The 25,488-nt window shown below is 32.8% G+C and overlaps 4 protein-coding genes across 11 annotated transcripts in view; 2 read left to right on the plus strand and 2 right to left on the minus strand.

The window, feature by feature from the left end:
* The first annotated feature begins 30 nt into the window (after positions 1 to 30).
* LOC126849600 (uncharacterized) lies at positions 31 to 24,360 on the plus strand. 4 transcript variants are annotated; one of them, XM_050591564.1, is made up of 23 exons: positions 37 to 178; positions 342 to 598; positions 1,663 to 2,234; positions 2,987 to 3,097; positions 4,048 to 4,139; positions 4,321 to 4,410; positions 4,768 to 4,871; positions 16,595 to 16,659; positions 16,867 to 17,026; positions 17,287 to 17,423; positions 17,514 to 17,718; positions 17,802 to 17,963; positions 18,370 to 18,651; positions 19,079 to 19,327; positions 19,612 to 19,787; positions 19,959 to 20,108; positions 20,338 to 20,620; positions 20,844 to 21,053; positions 21,269 to 21,419; positions 21,499 to 21,721; positions 21,804 to 21,933; positions 22,008 to 22,125; positions 22,259 to 24,360. In XM_050591564.1, exons 3-23 carry the CDS (start codon positions 1,678 to 1,680, stop codon positions 23,002 to 23,004), a joined length of 4,401 nt encoding a protein of 1,466 aa, XP_050447521.1. In that variant the 5' UTR covers positions 37 to 178; positions 342 to 598; positions 1,663 to 1,677; the 3' UTR covers positions 23,005 to 24,360. The 4 variants fall into 4 exon arrangements, with proteins under 4 accessions (XP_050447520.1, XP_050447522.1, XP_050447521.1 ...); XM_050591563.1 differs by having other exon boundaries at positions 31 to 598; XM_050591565.1 differs by lacking the exon at positions 20,844 to 21,053 and having other exon boundaries at positions 31 to 598.
* LOC126849609 (electron transfer flavoprotein beta subunit lysine methyltransferase-like) lies at positions 4,931 to 10,796 on the minus strand. The gene is made up of 3 exons (XM_050591600.1): positions 10,788 to 10,796; positions 10,137 to 10,665; positions 4,931 to 6,297 (listed from the first exon to the last, which is right to left on the minus strand). The coding sequence occupies exons 2-3, from the start codon at positions 10,654 to 10,656 to the stop codon at positions 5,954 to 5,956; spliced, it is 864 nt and encodes a 287-aa protein (XP_050447557.1). The 5' UTR covers positions 10,657 to 10,665; positions 10,788 to 10,796; the 3' UTR covers positions 4,931 to 5,953.
* On the plus strand, positions 14,598 to 16,497 carry LOC126849611 (uncharacterized). Its single transcript, XM_050591603.1, has 2 exons — positions 14,598 to 14,995; positions 15,553 to 16,497. The coding sequence occupies exons 1-2, from the start codon at positions 14,940 to 14,942 to the stop codon at positions 15,872 to 15,874; spliced, it is 378 nt and encodes a 125-aa protein (XP_050447560.1). The 5' UTR covers positions 14,598 to 14,939; the 3' UTR covers positions 15,875 to 16,497.
* The window catches only part of LOC126849604 (nuclear receptor-binding protein homolog), a 9,329-nt gene continuing 7,469 nt past the window's right edge, over positions 23,629 to 25,488 (minus strand). For all 5 annotated transcript variants that reach the window (XM_050591585.1, XM_050591584.1, XM_050591583.1 and 2 more), the window contains one exon: positions 23,629 to 25,416. In XM_050591585.1, the coding sequence (XP_050447542.1) occupies positions 25,111 to 25,416 (306 nt within the window). In that variant the 3' untranslated portion in view covers positions 23,629 to 25,110. The remainder of the gene's footprint in view (positions 25,417 to 25,488) is intronic.

A 25,488-nucleotide genomic window follows, 5' to 3' on the forward strand; every position in this document is an offset into this window, starting at 1 on the left:
ATATACACGTACCAGTCGTGGTTTAGGTTGCGTAGGGTGCACCGCGAGGACCGTGAATCGAGGGGGTGTGCGCGGATGAATTGTCCGATAGACGAAGGCTAACGCCCAGCATCCCGGCAGATTGCGCGACTTTGCGTATCCTGTGATAAGCATCGGAACGGAAGAGCAATCGGTATCAGTACGTACGATCTCGTTCGCAAGGTCGAATTGAGATTTTTATATCGCTCATTCGCGTTCATTTGCCTTCGTCCTCATCTCTCATCGCTACTTTGCGACGATCGCGTATCGTTTCGTTCCGAATCACGAATCTCTCTCAACGATGTACGATGGAATCGATCCAGATGCACCGAATATCCCCGGAGATTCGCATTTCGGGCGATATTCGCGAGTAAGTCTAACTAATCGTAAACGCGAGATCTCCGGGTCCTGCCTGTACGCGGGGATTCATCGACGTTATCAGGCTGGAGCGACATCGACGCGAAAAGAAACGAGGAGGGTAGCTGGTTGAAGAGCAACGAAAATAACAACGGAGGCAATTCGCGCTCGTTTATTTTCGAGCAATCGCGAAAAGATTAAGCATCACAGAGTTATAAGCAAGGTAAGAAACATGATATTACATCGATATATAAAATATATATATAATGTTTTTATGTTTATTGTATGCCAACAGATCATGATCATTATTTGAATTGCATTTTTTAGCAAAATTTATTATATGAAAGATTAATAATTAGCATATATTTCTAATTTTCAACATTATCGCCTTTTATCTTTCTTTTTTCATTTTCTAATTTTTATTCTAATTGTAAATATATGTACAGAGATATAAAAGAATTTTCTACTATTACAATGCTATTTTAGTTTAAAAACAATTATTTTATTTTTTGTAATTTTTTCCAAGAAATTTATCAAGTTTTATTCTTTTTATTAATTTTTTTTTTTTTTTTATTTTCTGCTCTTCATTCTTTCATCCTTCTATGGTGACTGGTTTAAACAATGCAAAAAAATAAATTTTTTTTAGCGGAATAACAAGTAAGACAAACATTAGAAATTAACATTAGAAACTAAAGCCATAAAGTACAAATAAAGAGTATTTTTAAAAAGATCGTGGATAGCCGAAAAAACACGTTTTTGTACATTTGAAATTGATTATCTCAAAACTTATGGAACGTACTACAATCATTTTGATCTCATTTGAAAAATAATTTAGTTCTCTACAATTTTTATTTTGGTACTTTTTGTTAAAAAACGCATACTTCTTTAGATATTTGTAAAAATATGTAAAATAACGGTGATTTCAGAGGTTTTTGGACGCTAACTTTTTAAGGAAGCATTTTTCGACCCATGTTTACGGAAATTTTTTGTTCAGAATTAAATTTCCTATAAAATCTCAAAGTTTGAGCGGAACGTTTGGACACATCCTATGGATAAAAGTCTATGTCATCAAATTTGAATAATATCTAATTGGAGATACAGTGTATAAATTTAGATAATAGTTTTTATTTATATTAACGACATTAATGCTAACATTAATGTTTTTACACTAAATGTATTATAATAAAATAGTCTGCTATTGTTTTTTACCATGAGCAAAAGTTTAAAATATATCTTATACTGTTGTCATGTTCAATATTATTATTATTATTTTTTTTATGTCGACAGATTGATCGAACGAAGATGAGGTCGACCGTACCCGGCGTCTTTTTTCTTCTGTATCTCTGTTGCGCGAATTTGCCGAGTGTCATCACGTACTTGGATCCGTTTTGTGGTGGTTATTTGACGGGCTCTAAAGGCATAATACATACGCCGAATTTCCCCGGGCCGTTTCCGGTCCCGATCAAGTGTCGCTGGGTGATCGACGTGTCCGACATTCCATCGACCAATAGCTCCATAGTCGTCTACCTCACGCAGCTCTACGTTTACAAAGGACTTCGCTTCACCGAGTACGCGTATTATGAATCCGAGACCATGAACTTCGGGGCGGCCTTGATAAAAGAGGTGACTGAGGGTAACGTCTTCGAGTACCGACATCTTCGGACTTTTAGACCGTTTCTGGTGGTCGACTTTGAACTCGATCGACTCGAGGGCAATCACGTCAGGGTGTTGAACGATCTGCTTGATGTATATGGATTCAATGTGACATATGAAATGACCGAGGAACATCCGAATTTTGAATCCTGCACTATGCGTGATTGTTCTTTCGCGGGAAACTGTCTCGTCACCGCGGATTACACGTAAGTTTTAGAGCCTTTATAAGCTGCTGTATTATTCCGATATTAGCGCATGCACTATATTTGCACATGAGTGTCTAAATTAACTCTTAATCAATTTAAAAGAGATATAAACTTTGCATTTATTCATATAAAATAATTGCAGAGTCTAGTAGCACAATAGCGTAATAGAATGAAGAATTATAATTCTATGGAGTCTCTATAAAATGGCATATGTACTTAAATATAGCGATAACAATTTATAAAAATGTTAAACAACAATTGATTAAAAATTCTTTTACAAATACAACATTTGTAAAAGCGAAATTAGCGTACGATCGTCCGCGTTGCTGGAGTTAAAGAATTGGAGTTAAATTTTTCTGACATCTCTGTATGCCAATGTACAAAAGTGTAATTAGAATCAGAATATTATTTTGATTAATTAAAAAAGTTTAAGATATAAAGCAAATACAAAATTTGGGAAAGATAATTTTAATATCATGAAATTACGAATCATGTTTCTTTAATCATCTTGCACTCTGTGCTGGGAACGCATGATTTTTGCACTGAGAAAAAAAAATTGTTGATTTGACTAAATGTGTTCAACTGATTATTATTTCTTTTAAGTCAAATACATTATGTTAAATTTAATATGTCGTATTTAACTTAAATACTTAAATATTTCAATTTAAAAAATAATAATCAATTGAACATATTTAGTCAAATCAACAACTTTTTTTTCTCAGTGCGTAATTATTACGTTTTTCCTATCGCAGGTCTTTCTGGTGCGACTGTTTCTCCGGTTTTAGTGGAAAAAGCTGCAACGAAGGACCATTGTGTTTCAATGATGAACATAATCCAGTTTGTCAAAACGGAGCTACATGCAGGTATGAATATACAGGGTGTCCGATAATTCGCGGATTACCCTTTAAGGGAAGGTAGAGGATGTTATTCTGAATAGAAAAGTCCTGTACCATTTTGTGATTTTCTCAATATTTAAGAAAATATTAATTTTAAAAGATCAGCCAACGAAGTGCCGCGAAAAGCTCGTGGCGCGAAAATGCCTCCCACTGTCAATTGATACTCGGTCCGCGGCGAAGCAATGGGAGGAGCAGTTTGCGAGCATGCTTCGCTATGGCAACCACAAGAAATACACACATAATGCACGCTCCGTTTTATGTATGTGATCTTTTCATTATGTGTGTATTTTTTTCAGTTGCCATAGCGAAGCATGCTCGCAAACTGCTCCTCCCATTGCTTCGCCGCGGACCGAGTATCAATTGACAGTGGGAGGCATTTTCGCGCCACGAGCTTTTCGCGGCACTTCGTTGGCTGATCTTTTAAAATTAATATTTTCTTAAATATTGAGAAAATCACAAAATGGTACAGGACTTTTCTATTCAGAATAACACCCTCTACCTTCCCTTAAAGGGTAATCCGCGAATTATTGGACACCCTGTATATACAAAAATCATATTTAAAAAATTTTATTTATTTCGCAATAAATTAAATAGTTATATGTACACTATTCTCTATATTGATTTATACTAATTGTAAGTGATTTTTAAATGAAATTTTTGCAACGCGTGATATGACCATATAAATATATTATTCGTGTTAAATATGCCATTATATACCATTTGAGTATATATTTACATTGTATTGTTGCAGTTGAAAAAGTAATAAATATAAGCTATTTTTTTTTTTCCCAGAAATCAAAATATTTAATTTACGAGTTGATAAAATAAAAATAATCATGTTTCATAAAAATAAATAAAACGCTTTGTAACAATGTTAATATTTGTGAATAATAACAATTGCTTCGTTTGTTTCACAGACAAATTGGGGCGGAAGCAATGCGTTGTGATTGTCCGAGTGGCTATGTCGGGCATAACTGCGAAACTCGGCTTATGGATACTTTAGACACCGGTAATATTTTATATCAATGAAATAGAGAGCTTTACTTGTTTTATCTTGCTATGCAAATTATTCATATGCTTATTGTGTTGATAAAGGCCGGGTAATGTATGAGTAGAGATTGTGTTGAAACGCGGAAAATTTCTAGAATTTTGTACGTGAATTCTATAACTGATTAATTATCTCTTTGTAGAATGCGCTTCGGAAAATTGCATACTGCAATGTCCACTCGACAATCAGCAGCAACCGTGCGCTTGTAAAGATGGCACGAAGATATACAACAGTGAGTTTCTTAACGTCTTGTATATACAATTTATCGTCCCATTATCGTTATCACAATTTTTTATTATTTGCATTTCGCATGCATTCAAAATAGCGCAATTTTTATTTTTAGCTATAGATTTTAATTAATTTTACTTAATTTTTTTTCTTTAGAAAGAATCTTTTTTAATATATTTAGTATCAAATATTTGTGTGTATGTTATTAACTTCTAAATATATTAAAATACTGTTAAAATAAAATATATAAAAAAAAGTTAAAGGAAGAATAAGATTCCGTATTGTTGACAGAATTTATAGATCATAGAAAACATTGCAAACTTTAAACATTTTGTATAGCGCATGAATTTTATATTTATAGATCGATCAAGATACGAATGCAGAATCAAATTGTCGAACGTTACGTCCCTCCGTACGGGTTTGACATCGCAACATGGAAGTTTGGAATCAATCGTCAGCAAACAAGTAAGTGAACAACTCGGAAATACGTCAATTTTAATTTATGTAAATGTTCGATAAAAATATATTTGGATTTGCATTCAATGACAATAGCTTATTAAATGACGCAGACTTCATCTGATGCAAAACAACATACTTCATAAATATTTACAATAAGAATATGAATACGCATGCTTTGACGTGTGTACACGCGTTTATATGAAAACGAGATATATGTATGTTGATTATATAAGAAAATAGAATTCCCTGCTATTAAAATAGCGCGCGCGCGCACGCACGCACGCACGCACGCACGCACGCACACACACACACACACACACACACACACACACACACACACACACACACACACACACATATAGGCGCGCGGGCAGATTATTACATTTACGTATTTCATTGAAACATCGCGAAGATTTCCTCGATGAAATTATGTTCTCTCTTTAACGTAAGCACGACATTGCACGTGATCTTCGTCATATGCGGTAAATTTCGAATTACTATTGTTATATACACGATATTTATACACATGTGTACGTCATAACAATTTTTGTGCATTTACGTCAATGTGTTGAAGAATTCTTAAACGCGCCTCTCTCTCTCTAAAGACAAGTACGCTATTTCTTATAATCCAATTTATATAAATAAATCCAAAAAATAATCAATTTACCAGCTATTGCAATTTGAGTACACCTTGACGTTTTTATTTCGTAAAAATGAGGAAATATTCAATACATATGTATATATTTACTTGAAAGTTAACAAACTTATATATTTATCCCATATACGATTATATTTTTTCAAATAATTTTTTATGATAAATTTTAAAATAAATTATTGTATCTAACTTGAAAGCTAAGGTTAAACATTTCATAACAAATATAAGCTATTAACACGCTTTAAGATTATAACTTATAGTTTCTTGCTATTATTATAAAATAATATTTCATGCAATAATAATATCTAAATTATATATCCAATCTTTAATATAAAAAAAAATATTAATTTTTTTTTTATATTAAGACATCTTTTAATACATATACATGTTCTTTCTTTTCTCCGTTTCTGTGTATTAAATTCTACATACTCTGTCAATTACTTAGATAAAATTCCCATACAGTAGCCGTATTATAACCATAATTCTCTTTTCTGACATTTTCGGGCAACGAATATTGCCGCAATAATCTCATTCGCTTCTTAAGATCTTCAGTTAATCCGTGCCTTCCCGGATCTCCTAGATAAATTTGCGCACCTCCTATATATGCGTGTTCCAACCATGCAGTTAGAGTGTTTGCTATTTCTTCGTCATATAACAAATCACCGACAAAAATCACATCGTACGAATCTTTCGGTAATTCTTCCAACAGGTTTTTCCATGACACTTCAATGTTTACGTTATTTAATATTGCATTCATCGCAATAGCTATGCAGGCGACTAAAATAAAAGATATATATTTATATTTTATTAGTCATTATGTCATTAATTATAAGATTAATCATATATTTTCTATAATTGCTACTAACTATTAACAATGAATAGATGAAATTGACGCATATATCTCAAAATATGCGTAACACCTAAATGAAATTAATATTTTTTTTAATGTTATATTTTTACTGTAAAAGTATAATATAATTTAATGACTTCTTTTTAATTATTGAACAATAGCACTAGCAAAATTGTTTAAAAATTGGATGGACGATTGTTTAATTGTTTAAAACGCAGGTTTTTTTATCTTGTTACATGACGACTACGTTGCGGCATTTTTTCGCAGGTAACTGACCGTGTCGCGCATACGCAGTTATCTCACGATATTCTATATAAGTCCGACTCATATCTTCTATCAATAGATGTATTTATGAATATTCACGCCTCATATTTTTTATCTATTATTGACATTGATATTGACTTTATTATTTGATATTAATGTTATATAGGATCTCTAAAAATTGCTACTCCCAAACGCTACGCAAACCAAAACTATCGTTTAAAAATTATTATACAAAAATTGAAATTCTTGTTAAGAAATGTATTTCAGTCTGATAAAAATTGTTCCCCTAAAATATCGATGATTTCAAAATGATTTGTAGAATTATATTCGGAAACGTATTTCATAATCTTTCATATACAAACATTGTTACATACTCATTTAATGCATAACCAGCAAAATACAAAGAAAATAAACATGTTAATAATATCAAATATTATATGATATCCAAAAAATTATTCGAAATATATGCGATATAAATGATACAGAATCAGATTGTGAAACAATATTTGCCTCTGGATGGCACTAAATATAAATAAGAGAAAGTGAAATTCCTGGACATTGATCCCAATATACACTATATTATGTCATTGGGTTTTTATCGATTGGCGTAATTGGCTTTGCTGGCATTGGAATGGAAATCGTACGCGTCCTTGTGTAAATACAATGTCCTTGCCTCCATATCGATTTGAACCAAAAGCGTGCCAGATTAATATGAAATGATACTCGTCGAGTAATATTGTTCCGCGAATTTTGAAATTTGTGAGAAATTAATGCTGTCAGAAAGTCCGTTTGTTATGTAACATTTTCGTTGAATGTTTTCTGTATATAAAGAAACGAAATTTAGCAGAAAATTTTATTAGTGCAACGCGATATAATATTATATATATATATATATATATATATATATATATATATATATATATATCTTTCTTTTCAAGATGGTTTTCTGGTTGCTCAGAATGATTCATAATATTAAAATTATAGCAATTTATAATGTCCAGATATATGTATTATATTATTGTAATTTAAATCTTTGTTTTTAATAAGCACATAGTTGATGCATATTGCGCTCCTTAATAATTATAATATAAATTTATCTCTGTAACACGTATCTCTTATGAGAAGTTAATATTCTTTAACTTTTCCGTTAGATTATTTAAAAGAATATAGCTTGTCGGTTGGTATGTCACGTAAATACAATACTTGGAATTAACAACCTTTCACTGACGCACGCGGGGCAAACCTTTTCTTCTTATATCTACGTTAAACTCTGGAAAAACCGACTTTTAAAGTTAGTGTCTTTAAGTGCCTCGTATTTTAATTTCTTGACTTACTTCTTGACCTACTTAACTCTCTCTTCCGGAGACGTAATTAAGATGATTTTTCTATCTAGACAACATCAATCTAATTAGTCAGACAAAAGAAAAGGGAGATCATTATCGTTAATTTTTCAAATCCAAATCACAAATGAACAATTACAAAGTTCAATTTTGATCTTAAATCTTAATTCTCTGGCAAAATGTGAGTGAAAATAATTCTATTGTCGTATAATATGTAATAAAAAATTGAAAGATATGAATTGTCACACGTACGAAATGTGCATAATACGTAATTATGGCGTTGTATTAAAAATTGATAACTTTAATAATAACTGATAAAAATTCGATCAATCGGTAAAGAAAGACACACGTCATGAATAACGTCAAAAGGGAAGATCTTCGACATAAACGTTCATTAATAGAAACACTCCCGGGAGCATTAATTTTATATTTCACGCGTAATATGGAATGTAAATTTCACTATCAGTATTATTTTACAATCGTAGGCACGACAAGCACGCAAAAATGCGCACAAAATGATAGAGATGTATGCGCTTGAACGCATTTTTTTCTGAATCATACTTGTGGAATCTGATTTTATCTGTCTGTCTGGAGTCGTGACAACCTGCTGTCGCGTACAAACATCTGTTTATCGACGGATAAATACACACATGAAGCCACGAATGACGTCAAAGGGACTTTCGAATCTTTTTTTTTAGAGATCCTCGATGCCTCTTAATTTCCTGTGGCTATCGACATTCTCCATGATGACGTCTCAATGATAAAACTAATGAGACTCGAGTGAGTTTTTCATTCGAGGAAATTCCCGTCGAAGATTTCTCGGAAAAGAGAAAAATTTCGTAAAATCTTTATAATAACTGGATAACAAAGGATAACAAAAACATGTGCTGGCTAATACGTGTCGTAAATAGCTGTGAAGCACGGTTTGGACATTTCATCTTTTCTACTTTTTTTCTCTTTTTTTTCTCTTTTGTGAAAGGAATCTCTGACGTTAAAAATTGTTTTGCGACGAGAAACTCCGTTGAGGTTCGTTAGTTACATCAATAAATCTATACGTTTAAAGAATATTGTATATATTATATTATAATAGAAACATATAGTCAAATATTATTTAATATTTAGCATATAGCTAAATATTAAATACAATAATAAGAGTGAAACAAATATATTGTATATATTGCATATATATATATATATATATATATATATATATATATATATATATATACACATAAATATATATAAAATATGCAAAAATATACAACAATAATGAGAGGGAAAAGAAAGTCCTTTGATGATTCGCTTGCAGCAGCCAGTATTGTCAAAAAACTAGGTCCATATATAAGATAGACCTCTTAATATTACGCCACTGATTTTGTCAAATTTTCTCATTCTCTCAATCTTGGCCCAAATGGCAATCGAGATAATTCGCACATATGTTGTGTCCCCCTTCCTTCTCGATAAACTTTGTCGCAAAGAGCAAAAGTTTTCTTTTCGTTTTTCATCATTTCGAGGAAATGATGAACAAACGCAATATTGTTTATGCGTCTTATTGCATTATCTGCATTGATACGCGTATCTATCCTGTCTCTATAGTCTTTCAACAGAATTTTATAAAATAAATTGTTAATGAAACGTGGAATATATAGTAAGTAATAATATTTTTAATAATGTGAATTTATCTAATATTTTTTTTTAAATTATGAAAAACCATGAGAATTATATTTATATATCATAGAATATAAATAAGCAATTAAAACGTGATCTGCCAATTTTATATCATTGAAAATATTACAATGTCATATTTACTGCTATGTATCTAGTATCGCGACATATATTACTTTTAAGTATTTTTGCAGATTACTGGATTTATCTCGTTAGATCTCTCGTGTGAGATTTTTCTCATATATGTGTGCGTGTATCTAGGTAACTATGTTATCGGTGAAGTTATCATGCAAAAGTATTATCATTTTAATCGATACGAATGTGCTGAGTACATACAGAAAATTTTGCATACCTGGCATTTTGATTTTATTCGTTCTTTGAATATAACGTAAAATTATATTTACGTTACAAAAAATACGCTAATAACTTTCAAAGTATAGATGATAAAAAATCTAGACTCTTATTAACTAATAACTTTTACATATTATGTTACTAACTTTTGCTGATATCATTCGCAATAATGTTGCAGGTTCCAATCGTTAATTTCGTGGCTATCGCAGTAGCCCCGCATCCTGCACCCAAATCCAGCATTCTTAATGCATCTTTTTTCGCATGCTGCTTTGCGCGTCCTAAAATCTTTTTCCTCTCATCAAGAATGAATCTCGTCAGTACCTGACCTCCGGGCCAATATATAGACCAAAACGGATTCTGGAATACGCTTCTGGTCGAGAGATCAAATCTGCTATTCTCACAATTGTCGATGAAGGGCTCGTGATATAAGAGACAATTCTTCGTCAACAGAAATAACTTCAATTCCGGTGTCAGATGATCGCGAGTGATTTCGGTATTTTTCAAGATTGTGTTTACCACATCAGGATGTTCCTCGATGAATTTTCTAAGCAATGTTCTGTGGCTATTATGCAGGATATTGTTCCATACCTCCTTTGTGCTTTTTGAAAATTTTTGCGCGAAAAGAATTTTCTTCAAACATACGATTTTTCTGATAAGCATCGCCATTCTCGAAATCTGGAAAGAAATATTAATTATATAATAGTTTCATTCATATAGCCGCACGTGTGGCGCTTTATCGAGGAAGTCTAAAAATATATTTATCTAATTGTAAGAATTAAATTTATTATTTGTTTTACCGCAGTGTATTAAAGAAGAAGGGACATAATCATACATTGATTACTTCCGTTTTCCGATGAAGTTGCCGATAAACAATTATCTTCCAAGAAACGTATATCGCAATAATGATAAATTTGTGTCTTATTTTATATCTAGATAAGATTATCGTTCGACTACCTTATCTTATCATGTCTGTCCTGAGAAGTGCACATAGAGAAAATATTTTGTTCATCATTTTGTTTATTTCAGAAATATGTGCAATTTTTCGAGCCTGATAATTTTTCAATATTTTATTATTACCATAAGGTATTGAGAGTCTTTTCGAAATGTTGTTAAACGTTTTTTTTGTTTGATTTTAATAGATATATTAATTTTGGGTTGATATTACATTTATTTCCTGAAGAAATTTACATTTATGCAAACGGTAAGTTACAAGAAAAAATTATTAGATGACTTAATTACAGATTTTATTTTGAGACTATACTAGATTTTGTTCAAGTTTTGAAAAGCAAAAAATATTAATAGTTTAACAGAATATTGCATTTAACAGAATATGTTTAAATCATATCATATTTGTAACTTGACCATTTTGTTGATAATCATCGGTCAATTTTTTTGTTTTATCCGTTGCAACGAATTAATTAATGAATTGACTTTGAACGGTCGATTATCTGAGCAGCTGCGGGATATATTTAACTGCTTTTACGGAGAATCGACTTTAATGCGAAAGGACTTCGAAGGTGACAGTCTGTGTACCAGACGCCCTGGGATTTCCCCAATAATCTCTCTGTTACATTGAGTCTCCTCTATTATGTTGACAAATACAAAGAAAACGTCTCCGAGGTTCTTGACCGAGCAAATGTTTAATGCTTTTAATAAGTTTAAGCAAATTAAATGTTTAATATTTTTAAATTTAAACAAATCGAATAGCAACGATATACTTAAAACATTTGATTTTGAAAATTTAACTTTATAGAAATAAATTTTTATTTTAATTTATCTCAACTTTTTTTTTTTTTTTTTTTTTTTTAATTTTTTTTTTCAAAATAATTGCTCTCTCTCTCTCTCTCTCAGCTGACTCACTGACAAATTTTTCTTTTATCACCGAAATAAACTCGTTGCACAATACGCCTTAGACGTACTTTTGAATAACAATGCTAGCAAATTTGTTTCATTATGTTCGTTACAAAAAGGATCTATGTAACAAATATGATTACGAAAGCAAGCTTTAATTATCAGCTTATTATAACTTTTGAATTTCTATGATTTATTGAGCGAAATAGAACATTCATGTAATCGTTCCTTCGGAATTGTTATCATTATGATTAGAACTCTTAACATTTGATATTATTTCATCGTATAACATTAATTTATAATATTATTTTTATAATACTTCTTTCTTTTTTAACTACTTAAAATAATCGATAGTTTTAGGATTATGTTTTATTAGTATTAATCTTACAGTATTAATGTGAAACTTTCTATTCTAAAAATTATTTTATTGCGCAAATAATTATCAAACTAATTTTAAAAGTTTTGTTTTTTATTCTGTATCTGATTATTTTATTTTGAAATTATTTTATCAATTATTTTATTTCACATTAATTTTTAGACGAAAGTAAAACTATGCGTCATAGAATTAATAAATGCCGTTTGGCACATTTATCAGAGGGTCCTCTACTGAATCCATATTTTCCGAAGTGGGTTTTATAAGCTTTCCCGTTATCGCAGAAATTGCGCAGCTGATGAAACACATTGAAATAAAGCATCTGTGACTTGCATCATCTTCACAGGATATATATATATACAATTACTGTAACGCGAATATACGTATAATCGATTTAGTGTTACGCATGATCACAGGTCGCAATTCGTCTAAAATGAAGTTTATTGACCTACGTAGCGATGGTCGATCAATGTGGTTCTTCCTGATCAAGTGCTTGCGAATGATGAAACAGGACATTGATACTAGGCACATGTATGATGCAACTTGCAAGAAGGAATCTTTATAAGTATTCTGTGTGTTCTTTCTTTTATAATTAATTTTTTTTAATATATAAAATAGGACAAAAAGAGATATTATTCTTTTTCTTAAATAAAAATCTGACAATAATGAAGGAATATTTGAAGAAAAAATTTTCTCATCAAAAGATTTTCTAATTTTATTTTATATCTTTATTATATTTCTTTTCAAAAATTTTATTTTAGGAAGGAATTTTCTTTAAAAAAAAATTACTTAAGATTTTATTGCTTATTTATGTATGTATAATCTATTTTGACATCAAACAAAAATCTAAATTATTTAATACATATAGCTACTACATTTTTTATGTCTTTTTCTCAAAGATTAGAGAAACAAAAGCGATTAGATTTTAAAAATATATTAAAAACGTATTTATTTTCAGATTTTAATTCGTCAGTGAACGCTGCAGTTGTCAATGAAATTTGTTAGAAAACGCAATGTCATCATAATCTACGGATAACACATACATATTGTAGATCGAACAAGTTGGATATAACAAAATGAGATCGCTAAATAATTATATAAATGGATATAACGCGTGACCTCGACCTGTGAACGTCGTTTTCCGCCGTCATTGGAAATTTGTTTGCACTGCTACTAAGTAATTATGTTTTCTAACTGGACTGGTTTTCTCGGTAAATTTCAATAAAATTTTTTTTCCTCTGGGAATTCAACAAATGATCTGTGAAATTATTTAAAAATCTGCAACTTAGATATAATTTTTTATTAGCGCTTTAAAAAGAGATCTCGGTATTAATAAATATTTATTACTCGGTGAATCGTTAGAATTAACAGCAGCAATATTTTGCACCACGGATAATGAGAATAGAATTAAAACCGTGATATGAAATGATACTCAATTCATTAATTCTGAAGAATTTAATAAAGTTGCTTGTTATACTCTGATTTTATTTATTTATCGATTAATATATATCGATTAATATCGAAAATTTCTGAAAAAATTGGGATAATATTCATCGAAATTTTAAATATACATATACAGGTTTCTTTTCTAATATATTTAATTGAAGAATAATTGTTTAATTGTATACAGAGAAATACAATGATAAAAAGTTTATATAAATTTTTCTTCTAATTATAGCTTACCTCAAACTTATGTTTAACTGATGTTTCACCGAATCGCTTAAAAAATATATATGCAAAAGGCTATAGTTATTTATCAATCAGTGTGCGATTAATATAATACTTTAGACTTTAGTGGTGTTAGAATGACATACAGTACGAGGTTCTCCATGAATCAGTATTTCCATATCAACAATATGTATCATTTTTACCTCTTATCTCATCCTTTGCTAGATAAAATTATTCGTTTGACCTCTATCGATAATTAGATATCGATTTCAAATATTCAACTTTATTGTCTAGTGATACAAGATACAATATCTAACATATATATATATATATATATATATATATATATATATATATATATATATGTCTTTTTCTGACACGATTTTCATGCAGATTTTGCAATCTATTACTCAATTTGTCAATTTTATAGAGATATCGATTATATTTTTAACTCAAATTGTTTATTTATTCCTCTGTATTTTTGTATTTCTTAGAAAGAATACCAAGTTTCCGAAAAATCTGTTTGAGAAAAAAAATCATCATCCTATTTTCTTCGGGAAATTCAGTATACGGAGTATAACTTAGTTAATGTTTCTTTCATTTGAGTCTTTTACCTCGGGTTTCCCGGTAATGTACATGCCCCAGCCCAGCGACAGTGTATTCGGAAAATCCGTAATATAATCTGATACAGACGTGGGTGACAAAATGGTAGGGGAACGATCGCTATAAAAGATGCGCGCGCCAGACTGTGTGAGGTCATACGCAGTCAGAATCTTGTGGAAGAGGTACGAGAGAGCTCTATTCCGTTCAAGAAGACATTGCGCGAGTTTGCATCAGAATTTAAAATCGAGTGAAAGCGGAGAAAGAGAAAGCCGCCAGTGATTCAGTGGAGAAGTTAAAGCTATAACAGCTAGTCGTATTTTCAACAGCGTTGAAAATAATTCGTTCAACGATCGCCAACGAGGCCACGAAAATTCCTACATTCAGTGAAGTGTGCAAAAGAGGCGCCTTGAGGATTAAACTATCAAACGAGCAAGAAAAGGAGTTACTGACCGATATGACTCGCTGCCAGGAACCACAATCCCATCACGCACAATCCACGATGGCTGACAGGTAGCTATCGAAAAAAAGTACAAGAGATTTCCACGTGGCTCTCAAGCAACACTCTCGAACGATGGATTGCGCGATAGCCGTGGTTCTCTCTCGATGACAAAGTGATAAAGAAATGCTTGGTCACGTCATTACGAATGACTTTTGATTTATTTCTTGGCAAATCGAGATTTCGCATTGTGCAATCGAAAGCTTAGCTTGCGCTTATAACATTACCTTGCACATTTTTGTATCTCTTTGATATCTTTGATATTATCGAGAAATTATTATACCAAAGTAATAAGCTAAGATTTGTAAAAAAATATTGTAGAATTTTTTGCGTCATTTAAAATTTTTTTTTTTTTTTATGTAGAGAATTTTAACATTGTAGGAATTATTATCCGAGGCAATTCAAAAATGCAAAAGAATGTTAGAATATCGCCTCTTTGATGTATAAGCGCATTAATTAATATTCGCTGCGTCATAGCGATTCGCGAAATTCCAAGCATCGTTTTACACTATGTCGCGCCGGCTTATATAACAATGTAACCCGCAGATGATTGATCGAAAATGACTTACAGCGGAAAATCGTCATGGTGCGAGGAATCGCGCTACTATGGACGCACCATCATATGCGGCATGTTACCAACCCTGCGCGAGTTGGCTTCCAGAGAATGCAATAGCCGGGGAAGCGTTTGCCTTGTGCCTTTCAACATCGAAATGGACGCGGCCAGTCACCTTCAAATGACACTTCTTGAGGCTTATTGCCGGGAGATCGGGATCGAAGTGTTGAGCGTGCCCAAGGAAGTAATACAGGCCCATCTGTGTCCAGGAGGCACGGATTTGTCGTGCGTCCTGGTAACCAACGATGATCCGTTTTTTATGCCAAAGTTACCAAAATGAAACTCAAAGACTCATTCTTGAGAGAATTGAAATTTAAAGACCGAATTGCGAACGGTCTTTCATCGAAGAACGGTCTCTATATCGAGGAGATCTGCATAAGAAGACAAAGGAGGAAGCTTTGTTTTGGCATGCAATGTGTCCTATGTGTCTCACCAGCGAGGGTGCTGATAATGGACATTTTATATTGTAAACAGCGAGACATATTCAATCTATCTCGTTATTAAGTCTGTTTTTTTCTGTCTGTTTTGAAAACACGTTCTTTCAATCTTCCTTTTTATCTCTTTTTCCTCCAACGCTCGATTATTCGTTACTTGAGAGCGAAGAGTGTAAGACAAGGTAGCTGAAAAGAGCAGATTCATTATTGTTAGAACAAGAATTACGATCTATCAAGCGAGTGATACTTCTCTCGGAATCACTCGATGGTTGCTGAATAAGAAATATTGATTAACGTATGTAATATGTATATTTTTTAATGTACAGATCAGTGTAAAGTTTGTCGCGAGATAAACTAATCTTTGTTGTGTATGTTTTGTAAAAATCGACAGTCAAAACGTTATTGAATGAAAGAATTTATAATACCATCTCATTGATAAGATTATATAATATTTTAATAAAATACAAAAGGATGTTTTTACTTTCTTTCTTCCTTATATCTATCCATTATACCATTTCCAATTTTGTGATCGATTTTGTTTAATTTATTCGAATTTTTTCTTGTAGCTTACAAAATACTTAAGGAACTCCAATATCACTTTCATGGAGGAATTAAAAATTCTGAACGTGACGTGAGTAGGTACACATTCAAGAATGAAAAAGTACAGTCATATACAGATAAAACGGATTGCATTCCAAATGATTTGTTGAAATTATTTATTACTTGCCGTAGACTTTAAAATATATCTTATTCCGAGACAATTAGAATATTATTGTATTTTGTATGAGAAAAGCCACTAAAAAATAGCCGTTTTACTGTGTACTGTTTTCTTCAATAGACCTACGGCTGAAGTTACGTTTCACTTTTTCGGAAATTCTGACGATGGGGATAAAATTCGCGAATCTCTGAATCGACTCGTACAACGTCGACGTCTCAGCGAAATCTCACTGGAATCCACACACTTTACATTTCAACAAAAGCCCGCGCTTAAATTACAGGTATAAGTATATGTAACATAATGTATTGATAAAATATTGCGCAATATCTCAATATTATCATGGCATCAAGATAGAATCCAGTTCGTATAAACGTTATGCGATTAAAGTTATACGAGATTGAAAGGTCATTCTTTGCGTCTCTTACTAATTTTTCTAAAAAAGAAAATTAATCATCAGTTTATACGCAGTAACTGATATTTTCGTGGATGCGATTAATTTGCTGCACGATTAAAAATTATTAGAAAATTATTGCTTTTTAGAGTCTGAGAATTAATCAGGTGAACGATTACGAGATTCATTTGGGAGAGCAAATCGTCTTGTCGTGCGCAGCTCAAGGAAGTATAAATTTTACTTGGTACAAAGATGGTATGTTGGTGAACACAAGTAAAGCTACTAGGTAACGAGAACACAATAAAATACATATAATTCATTTCTTTTTTTGCTAAGTTTTTTCGATTCATAAATTCCGATTGCTTTGACATTTTAGAGAAATATGGATTAGCGATTTGCCAAATGACGGGTCGGATGTGTACACGTCGATATTGACGATTGAAAAAGCTACTCTGCTCGATGCTGGTCAGTACACGTGTCAAGTGATGGATTGGAGTGTGCAACAATGCAAAAGTATTTACGTCGAAGTTAGAGACGAGCCGAACGTGAAGGTGGTACCAATGAGCGCCACTATAGAAAAAGTAAACCGCTATTTGTGCCTTTGTTATAAAAAATTAAAATTCTGAAGAAGACATGTATATTATACAGACGATCGTTCGTACAGGGTAGCAATATACAATTGACATGTATGACTTCTAACATGCGTAACATCGGCATTGGATTCGGTTGGACTAAGAATCGCGCCTTGTTAAAATTAGAGCCCGGTCAAGCAGTTTGGGAGGATTTGTATCCAGCGGGTAGCATTTTAAAGATCACTAATATTCAGGTAGGGAAATCAGGTAACTCTATAAGATATTTAAATTTTTTTTTCTTGTAAATTATATTACATTATATTATTTAATAAAAAATTATAAACATTTTGATTTAATAATAATAAATAATATTTAATAAGATAGGGATTGTTTTATTAAATTAGCAGTTTTTTTTTGTAATTTATAATATAAATACTATATGAAAAATGTTCTATCTACATGAAAAATCTATATGAAAAATCAAGTTATAGAAATTTTGAACTATTACATCCCCTTAATTCTCTATATCGTTTCGGTGATTCGTAGACATCTCTTCAGTTATTCACTTACTGATGCAATTAACAGACGTTAAAAAAATCAATCGGTATATTACTTTTAATAATTGTTGTTTCAATTCAGAACGATCGTTTGATGTTCCAGAAATCCGCAATCTACACCTGCAACGTAGCACACAAATCCATGTCCGTCCGAGTTGAAGTCATGAATCGAACATTGATACCGATATGCCTCAACGGAGAATCCTGGGGTTTGCAATGGCCGGTCACTGCACCGGGATCGGAGGCGCTATTGGAATGTCCTCGATATTTTGTAGGTCGACGAGTGTCCAGACTGTGCTCGATGAAGGATGCTACCACACCCGAATGGCAAATGCCGGATTTCTCATCTTGTTTGTACGAGACGTTGCTTTTACCCTACAATAACGTAAGCATTTTGCTTTTTATAATGCTTTACAATCTATTATCGATTTGGAACTTACGAGGGATAAATAATTTGTTAGACTCAAATGTAGATTGTAATGCTTAAATGTAATGAGACAAACCGATCAAAATATAAAAGTTAAGAGCCAATAATATTTTTTTATATTTATCTTATTTATATTTTACGTTAAAATTATATTCCAATATTTATTTTTTATAATGCACTCTTCTTAAAAGTTTATAAAAATAGCATTATTATGTGGTTTAATATAAAATAAAACAGAAAATTAATCACACATAATAGCTTCTTTTAATTTAACGTTTAATTATTTAATTGATTTGACTTTCCATCGATTTCCTAATTGATTAAAGACGTTCAATTTGATATCCAGACAGCATAATTAGTATTGTGAAATCAATCTAATTCGTAGTTTCGAAGTCTGATGTTGGGTTATCAAAATACTACGAGCTCAGACACGATCCTCGCCTTTTGGGAGATCTTGCGCAAGCGTACATTAACGCTTTATCCTGGCGAAGGTGATCGCATAATGAGCATGTTGGCGGAAATCGAACGGTATCAGCACAGCATCGATCCGTCGGATGCATATATCTCCGCGGAAGCTTTGACTCATATAACGAATCGCATATTGAGTAACGAGCACTCGATCTTGAGTCAAGAGGTAAAGATGACCGAGATACTATATCAAAACAAGAAATAGTTTCGAATAATAATATTTAAATAACATTTTTTTCAATTTTAAACAAACATTTTTCTCGAACGAAAGTTCTGTGTTGGCTGCAAAATTTATCACGATATAATCTTCTTTGGAAAATAGCATTATTAGAAACTCGTACGAAAAATATTTTTATTCAAAACTGTTTCGTGTTCCAAATATTGTCTTCTCTCCTACCTATTGCGAATTCGGTTAAACTAAGTTACGAGTTTCTATATGTTTATTCTCAGAAACTATCGGTGCTGCTTCAACTTACGCAACGCAATTTAATTCACTGGTCCGAACAATTGAGAGACGTTTGCAAACACTTATCCCTATCATCTATGGTTGTGGATATTCAACAACTGCAGTCTCACAGTGGGGACAGTATTACGCATTCTCTTCACATACCTTTGATCGATTACGTGTAATTATTTTATATGTTTTCAAATCATATCTATTTTATTATTTTCTTCCTGATAAGATTCTTGTCTTGCGAGTGATATATTCTTTTGTCTACATTCTGTCTATATTTAAAAATATATTACCTATTAACTTTTACATTTTCATTTCACATATAATCTCTTATTCATGCCAGATATCCTGATTGGTATGAAGACAAAATAACTATACGATTATGGACCAAAAGGCAGCGCAATGTAAAATTTAACAGCACATTTACTGGAATCATTATCATGTACAAAAATTTGTCGCACTTTGTACCAAGAGCGTACGTTAAAGAACTCGAGTAAGTTGATTTATTTGCGAAAGATGAACGGTTTATTTGCAAAAATGGATCTAATCCATTTTTTGTGAATCTTTTTTATAAATTTTATGAAAAAAATTATTTAAACCGATTATAATGAGATAAATGGAATTTTAAAAAATTAACCGAATAAAATTCTTGTAATTATAAAATTAATTCCTTTAAATTGTCAAAATAATATAATACAAAAAACGATTTTATCATCATATAGCGATGGCACAGATTTAGAATTTCGCATAAATTCTCGAGTGATCACAGTCGCGATTCCTTCCTTCGACGCCGATAAACACAACAAGGTCTGGGTTGATCTGCAAATCCGACATTTACAAAATCAAACGGGTTCTTGGAACACATCATGCGGCCTAATGGATAACGCAGGATCATGGGATCTCAATACTTGTATAGCAAATACAATATCCGGCGATGTAACAACGCATTGTCTGTGTCCTACTACGGGTACCATCGCTGTTTTTTCGACAACTCGTGCAATAAAAGTATGATTTCAATTTAAAGAAATTTCACGTTATGTTTAATGTTATTCCACATTTAGCACATATATATACCATTGAAATGCTATAATTAAACAGCTTATTTTCAAATCATTCTAAATCTTTATTTAAACAAAAAATGGAAATTGAATGTCGTAAAATTTATCATAGCAAATAAAAAAAAAATATTTTTATCATTATTTATTACTAATTTTATTGGCCATTATAGGTAGTATTAGCAAAAACGGAGCAGACCACGTTCATTATAATATTCGGATGCAGCAGCTGTCTTGTTCAGTGCTTGCTGTCTGCTCTGATACTAGGTACCCTTTGGTGGAAGCACAAAAGCTGGTTAAATTTTTTAAAACTCCAGTGCTGCGGTGCATTAATCGGCGCGATGGCTATCTTCATTTATGCCGTCCACACTAATCTCCCAGAAGTAATTATATTCTCATTAAGAACTAATGTATCATTTGCCCATCTTAAATAGTATAATGAAATGAGCCTTATAAATGATATCAACTTATGTTACAGTTTCTGTAAATTAATTTAATATAGACTTTGTTTTGAATATAATTTCATATTTAAAAATCTTACAAATTTGATCGATTTAAAACTTGAACATCTTCATGAATGCTTTCTTACGTGTTTCAGTCATTTTATTCGCTCGTAGCGATCGGACTAGAAGCATTTCTCCTCATAGGTATGTCCGCACCTATCTCCGAGGCTCTGATAGTATATGCCGAACTCACGCAAATTCGACCGAGTCAGCATCTTCAGCCGACAGTAATCGCCGTGATAACCGGTATGTACATTTAAATAAATAGTTTCACATGTGATATGCCTTACCAGGCATCATTTATAGCCGCATGTGTCTACCTTAGGTGTCCCGATCTTGGCTGTATTCGCGACCGAACTGACACATAAGAGTACTGGATGGCGACACGAATCCTGGTGGCTTATATATGGCAGTGGCGTCTACAACATATTTGTCAGCTGCGCCACGATGATGTTTTTAATATTTATGCTATTGTACATGGGAGTGCTCCACAAAGTTCACACGTTAGTGGAAGAGAACGTGATGAAGAGAGAAGCTATAGAAACGAGGTATGTGTGCTAAATTTCTAAGTAATGTTTGTAATAAGAGTTGCGTGATTCTTTCATAAACAACCGACTTTTCCTATTATAGAATACGAATATTGCATCGTGCGGCTATCGTTATATGCGGCATCATCGCCATGGAGGCAGCCTCTATTTTTTACATAAACTCATCGTCCGTAATCTTCCATTATGTATTCGCGTTCTTATCCTTTGCCCTGGTAAGTTTCACAACTCGCAGTAATTGTATTTTCAAATAATAGATATGTTAAAATTGTTCGCTAATGTTGCACAGGGTTTCAAAATAATAATTGTATACATCATTAACGGCGAGGCCGCTATCATTGGGCCAATGTTGCGAAGAATTAGATGGAAGCGCAACGTGAACGAGGAACACACAGAACCCATTAAAGGTATATGAACTTATTTGTTTGTGATGCTTAATACTATGTATTATGATATTAGAAACGAGACAATTTTCTGACAAAATATTTAAAAAGCGTATGTACAAAAATACTAATACTCTTATCGCATTATATCCATTAGTGTGCTCGAAAGCTGATGCAGATGTGGAGAATGATTGCTCGGCGATTCCTCCAGCATCCTCTTCGATCGTTGGTGAGATACCGTATCGGGAGGTGCGAGGCGTTGCCGCAGGTAGCATAGATATGCGCGATTTTATGAGTTCCGAATCGTCGTCCGGATACGCCAAATCCGTCCCCGTTTCCGTGACCGGCAGATTCTTACCGGAGATCCGAGCGGCCCATTCGGACGACATCGATCTGGAGAACTATAGTACAAGTCCGCGCAAGTATCAGGAACCACCTACTGTGTTTGTCGATCCGAACTTTTCTGCACGCGGTTCACGGTGCGTTAATGACGTGGTGACCTATAGTGGCGTCAACGATTGTTGTAGCTTTCGTAACGAATATCGCGGCGACGTTAAGATCTTTCTGCCGGTGGCAAGCGTGTCCCCTGAATGCTCTTCGGCTAAGGTACTCTGTAGCGCCGATGTGGAGTCGCGATTGGGAGCCATGCCGGATGTCACATTGGCCGTGAAAAGCGATATCGAATCGCGGGCAAACGCAGAGTTGAAGAACCGAGAGCACGTGACGAGCGCCATCCCTGATATTGCCAATACGAGCGAGCGTAAACAGCCCGACGGCGAGGAAAAGACGCCGGAGATTGTAGTGACCGATGGCTGCGACAGCACGAGCAGCGGTATGCTGGATCGTATCTCTCACGATCTTGACTATTTGCTTAATCGCACGCATGCGAAAGAAGGAGCTTGAGGATTGACTGAGATCGCGAAAAAGTGAGGAATGTATGACAAATAAACAATTGTAGATTGTTAAATTTGTACAAAACAGGTTTCGTCTCACAAATATTTCCATGTATGAATAATGTAATCGTAATTTGTCTCGTAGTGTAAAGTGTAGTTTATTTATGGAATAATATTCAAAAACTGATATTGTGTTTGTCACTATGTAAAACTATACGTGTGACAACATGTACAATACGTTATTATAACGTATATATAATCATACTTGAAGGTATAAATCAAGGTTTAAAATACATCATCTTTTTTTTTTATTTCTTAGTCTCGCGTATCTGTGCATATGCCAGACTAATCTTAATGTGATCGCTGATTATGAATTGGCAATAGTCGTAAGAGAAAAGTGCGAAAAGTGATTATCATTGCATTCCATCCATCAGAATCAAGTATAATCTGAAACTTTTCGTACTTCATTTATATTTACGTCCATTGTATATCCTGTGAGGAGGACTTATAGTGACCCCTCCAATAAACGAATATAACAATCAAAAGTATAGTGTACTGCATAAGATTTCGCACGATTTTCTCGCATGTAGAATGTAGATTTTCAAAAAAGATGGGATAAGCCAAGTAATAGTACTTTCGAGTTAAAGTATTTATTTATCACTGTCATCGTACAGCCCTTTCATAATATCCACGAGTCAGTCGTCGCGTTTTTTTTTTTTTTTCGTCGTTTATAATTTGTATTATAAAGCTATACACATTCAATTTAGTTTGATAATCTACTTACATACTTAAGATCGAAGTTTATGTTCTTGTAGGTAGGTAGGTAGCAGATACCTCTAGTTAGGGTTAGTCGTTTACTTAATGAAAAATGCTTCACTGAAAATTGATTCGACCGAGGTAAGAAATTGGAGCGGTATCTCTTGGCCAAGCACGTGTTATAAATGCAAAAGATGTAATAAGATCTGTGTTAGTCTGTTAGCATTCAAATATACCTATATGACTAGTTTTTTTCTGTGTCTCAACAGATTTTTCTTAAAAATATAAAATATTTACAAGGATTTTTCAGCTAATTTTATCGAGATTTAATAAACCTTGGTTTAATCACATCAATAATACCCAAGTATAGAGTAGAGCCGTGGCTTTATCCGATTACTGCCAAATTACTCTATTGAGCCAGTGTGTGTATTCACGTATTCATATAATCTTACCTATGAAATTAAAAATATAGTAAATGAACGAGCACGTTACTGTACTTTCTCTCTCGCGAACGATTATATGTGTGTGTTCGCTCACTTTTAGACAGACTACAATAGGCTGAGTATTTTGGTGAAAGTAATAAGAGCGGTCGAAGAGAGATCGAAATTCATTCAAAAGAAACCGAGCGTACATCCATAATACTTTTTTGAAATATTAAAATAAATTTTATAACAGCTGTACAATGAAGAGATAGTTTTGTACGCATGATTAAATTGATTCTTTTCTTGATTCTTGTATCAGGAAATAAATTTTATGGTATATATATAATTATTTTGAAAAGTAGGATATAGAATTTCGACGGATATTAATTTTCACCTTTTGCAATTCTATAAGAGACATTATGAGAAACACGCGATACATAATAAATGTTTGTAACTCTATACCTTGATAGATTAAATTACAACAGATAAGTATCAAATCGTACGTAGCTGCGTGTAAATATGAATCAATATATCCAGCAGGCCTCTAACTATTCTCTTAATTATACAATCACAAGTATTTGGTCTTTTTACATTAGATTCGTGCACCCTTTGTCAATTTATCTCTTGTATCTATATAACGATATAAACAGGTCAGAACCTGTATAACGTAAAAATTCTAGACATATAGAGAAACAACGAAATTTGACAATAGAGCTATTACTTTGATAGCCTAGAAGGATGAAAGTAAATACTTAAGCAGTTCCTAATTTGCAGTCGGCTTTAGCTTAGAGTAGTGTAGCCACGGCACCCTCTCACCTTTACGTTCACATTCTCTCTCCCCTTTCTGTTTACTTAAATATAAAAATACATAGCCAGTCTATACATAAAGCGTGCAAAGTGGCACAGTGAACTGAGTTATCAGACGTTATCCTGGATGGTTAACTGCCGCTCTCGCTGATTGTTGGCGGTTCTGCGTCATCGTGAAGTTTATTCGTTTTGTTACTTGACACGGATATACCTGAGGTTTTTGGCAGCAGGTTAGTTGCACTATCACTATTGGATGTTGTGGCGTTGCACACGGAATTGTCAAAATGTTGCAGACACGGAAATTCCGAACCAGGCAGCAATAAAGTAGTTTGAGTAGGAAGATTAGTTAACGATACCATTCCTGGTGTCACCATTTGCTTGTTGAAGTATCGCCTCAATGCCTCTTCGATTAAATTGGCTATTTTATCACGATCGTTCTGCAACAATCATATAACATATTGCGCAAAGTTGCTCATAGATTGGAAACTTTGAATAGATAATATAAACAA

Source organism: Cataglyphis hispanica, chromosome 5 (assembly GCF_021464435.1).
Source record: "Cataglyphis hispanica isolate Lineage 1 chromosome 5, ULB_Chis1_1.0, whole genome shotgun sequence".
NCBI lineage: Eukaryota > Metazoa > Arthropoda > Insecta > Hymenoptera > Formicidae > Cataglyphis > Cataglyphis hispanica.

Excerpts from the sequence above, each read along its gene's own strand:
- LOC126849609 (XM_050591600.1), bottom strand. The coding sequence starts at position 10,656 with ATGGCGATGCTTATCAGAAAAATCGTATGTTTGAAGAAAATTCTTTTC. Across the intron at positions 6,298-10,136 it reads TGCGAATGATATCAGCAAAA|TCGCCTGCATAGCTATTGCG; the intron begins GTTAGTAACATA and ends CTTTTATTTTAG.
- LOC126849611 (XM_050591603.1), top strand. The coding sequence starts at position 14,940 with ATGACTCGCTGCCAGGAACCACAATCCCATCACGCACAATCCACGATG. Across the intron at positions 14,996-15,552 it reads CAATCCACGATGGCTGACAG|CGGAAAATCGTCATGGTGCG; the intron begins GTAGCTATCGAA and ends AATGACTTACAG.
- LOC126849600 (XM_050591563.1), top strand. The coding sequence starts at position 1,678 with ATGAGGTCGACCGTACCCGGCGTCTTTTTTCTTCTGTATCTCTGTTGC. Across the intron at positions 17,719-17,801 it reads TGAGCGCCACTATAGAAAAA|GGTAGCAATATACAATTGAC; the intron begins GTAAACCGCTAT and ends TCGTTCGTACAG. Across the intron at positions 21,722-21,803 it reads AGAGAAGCTATAGAAACGAG|AATACGAATATTGCATCGTG; the intron begins GTATGTGTGCTA and ends TTCCTATTATAG.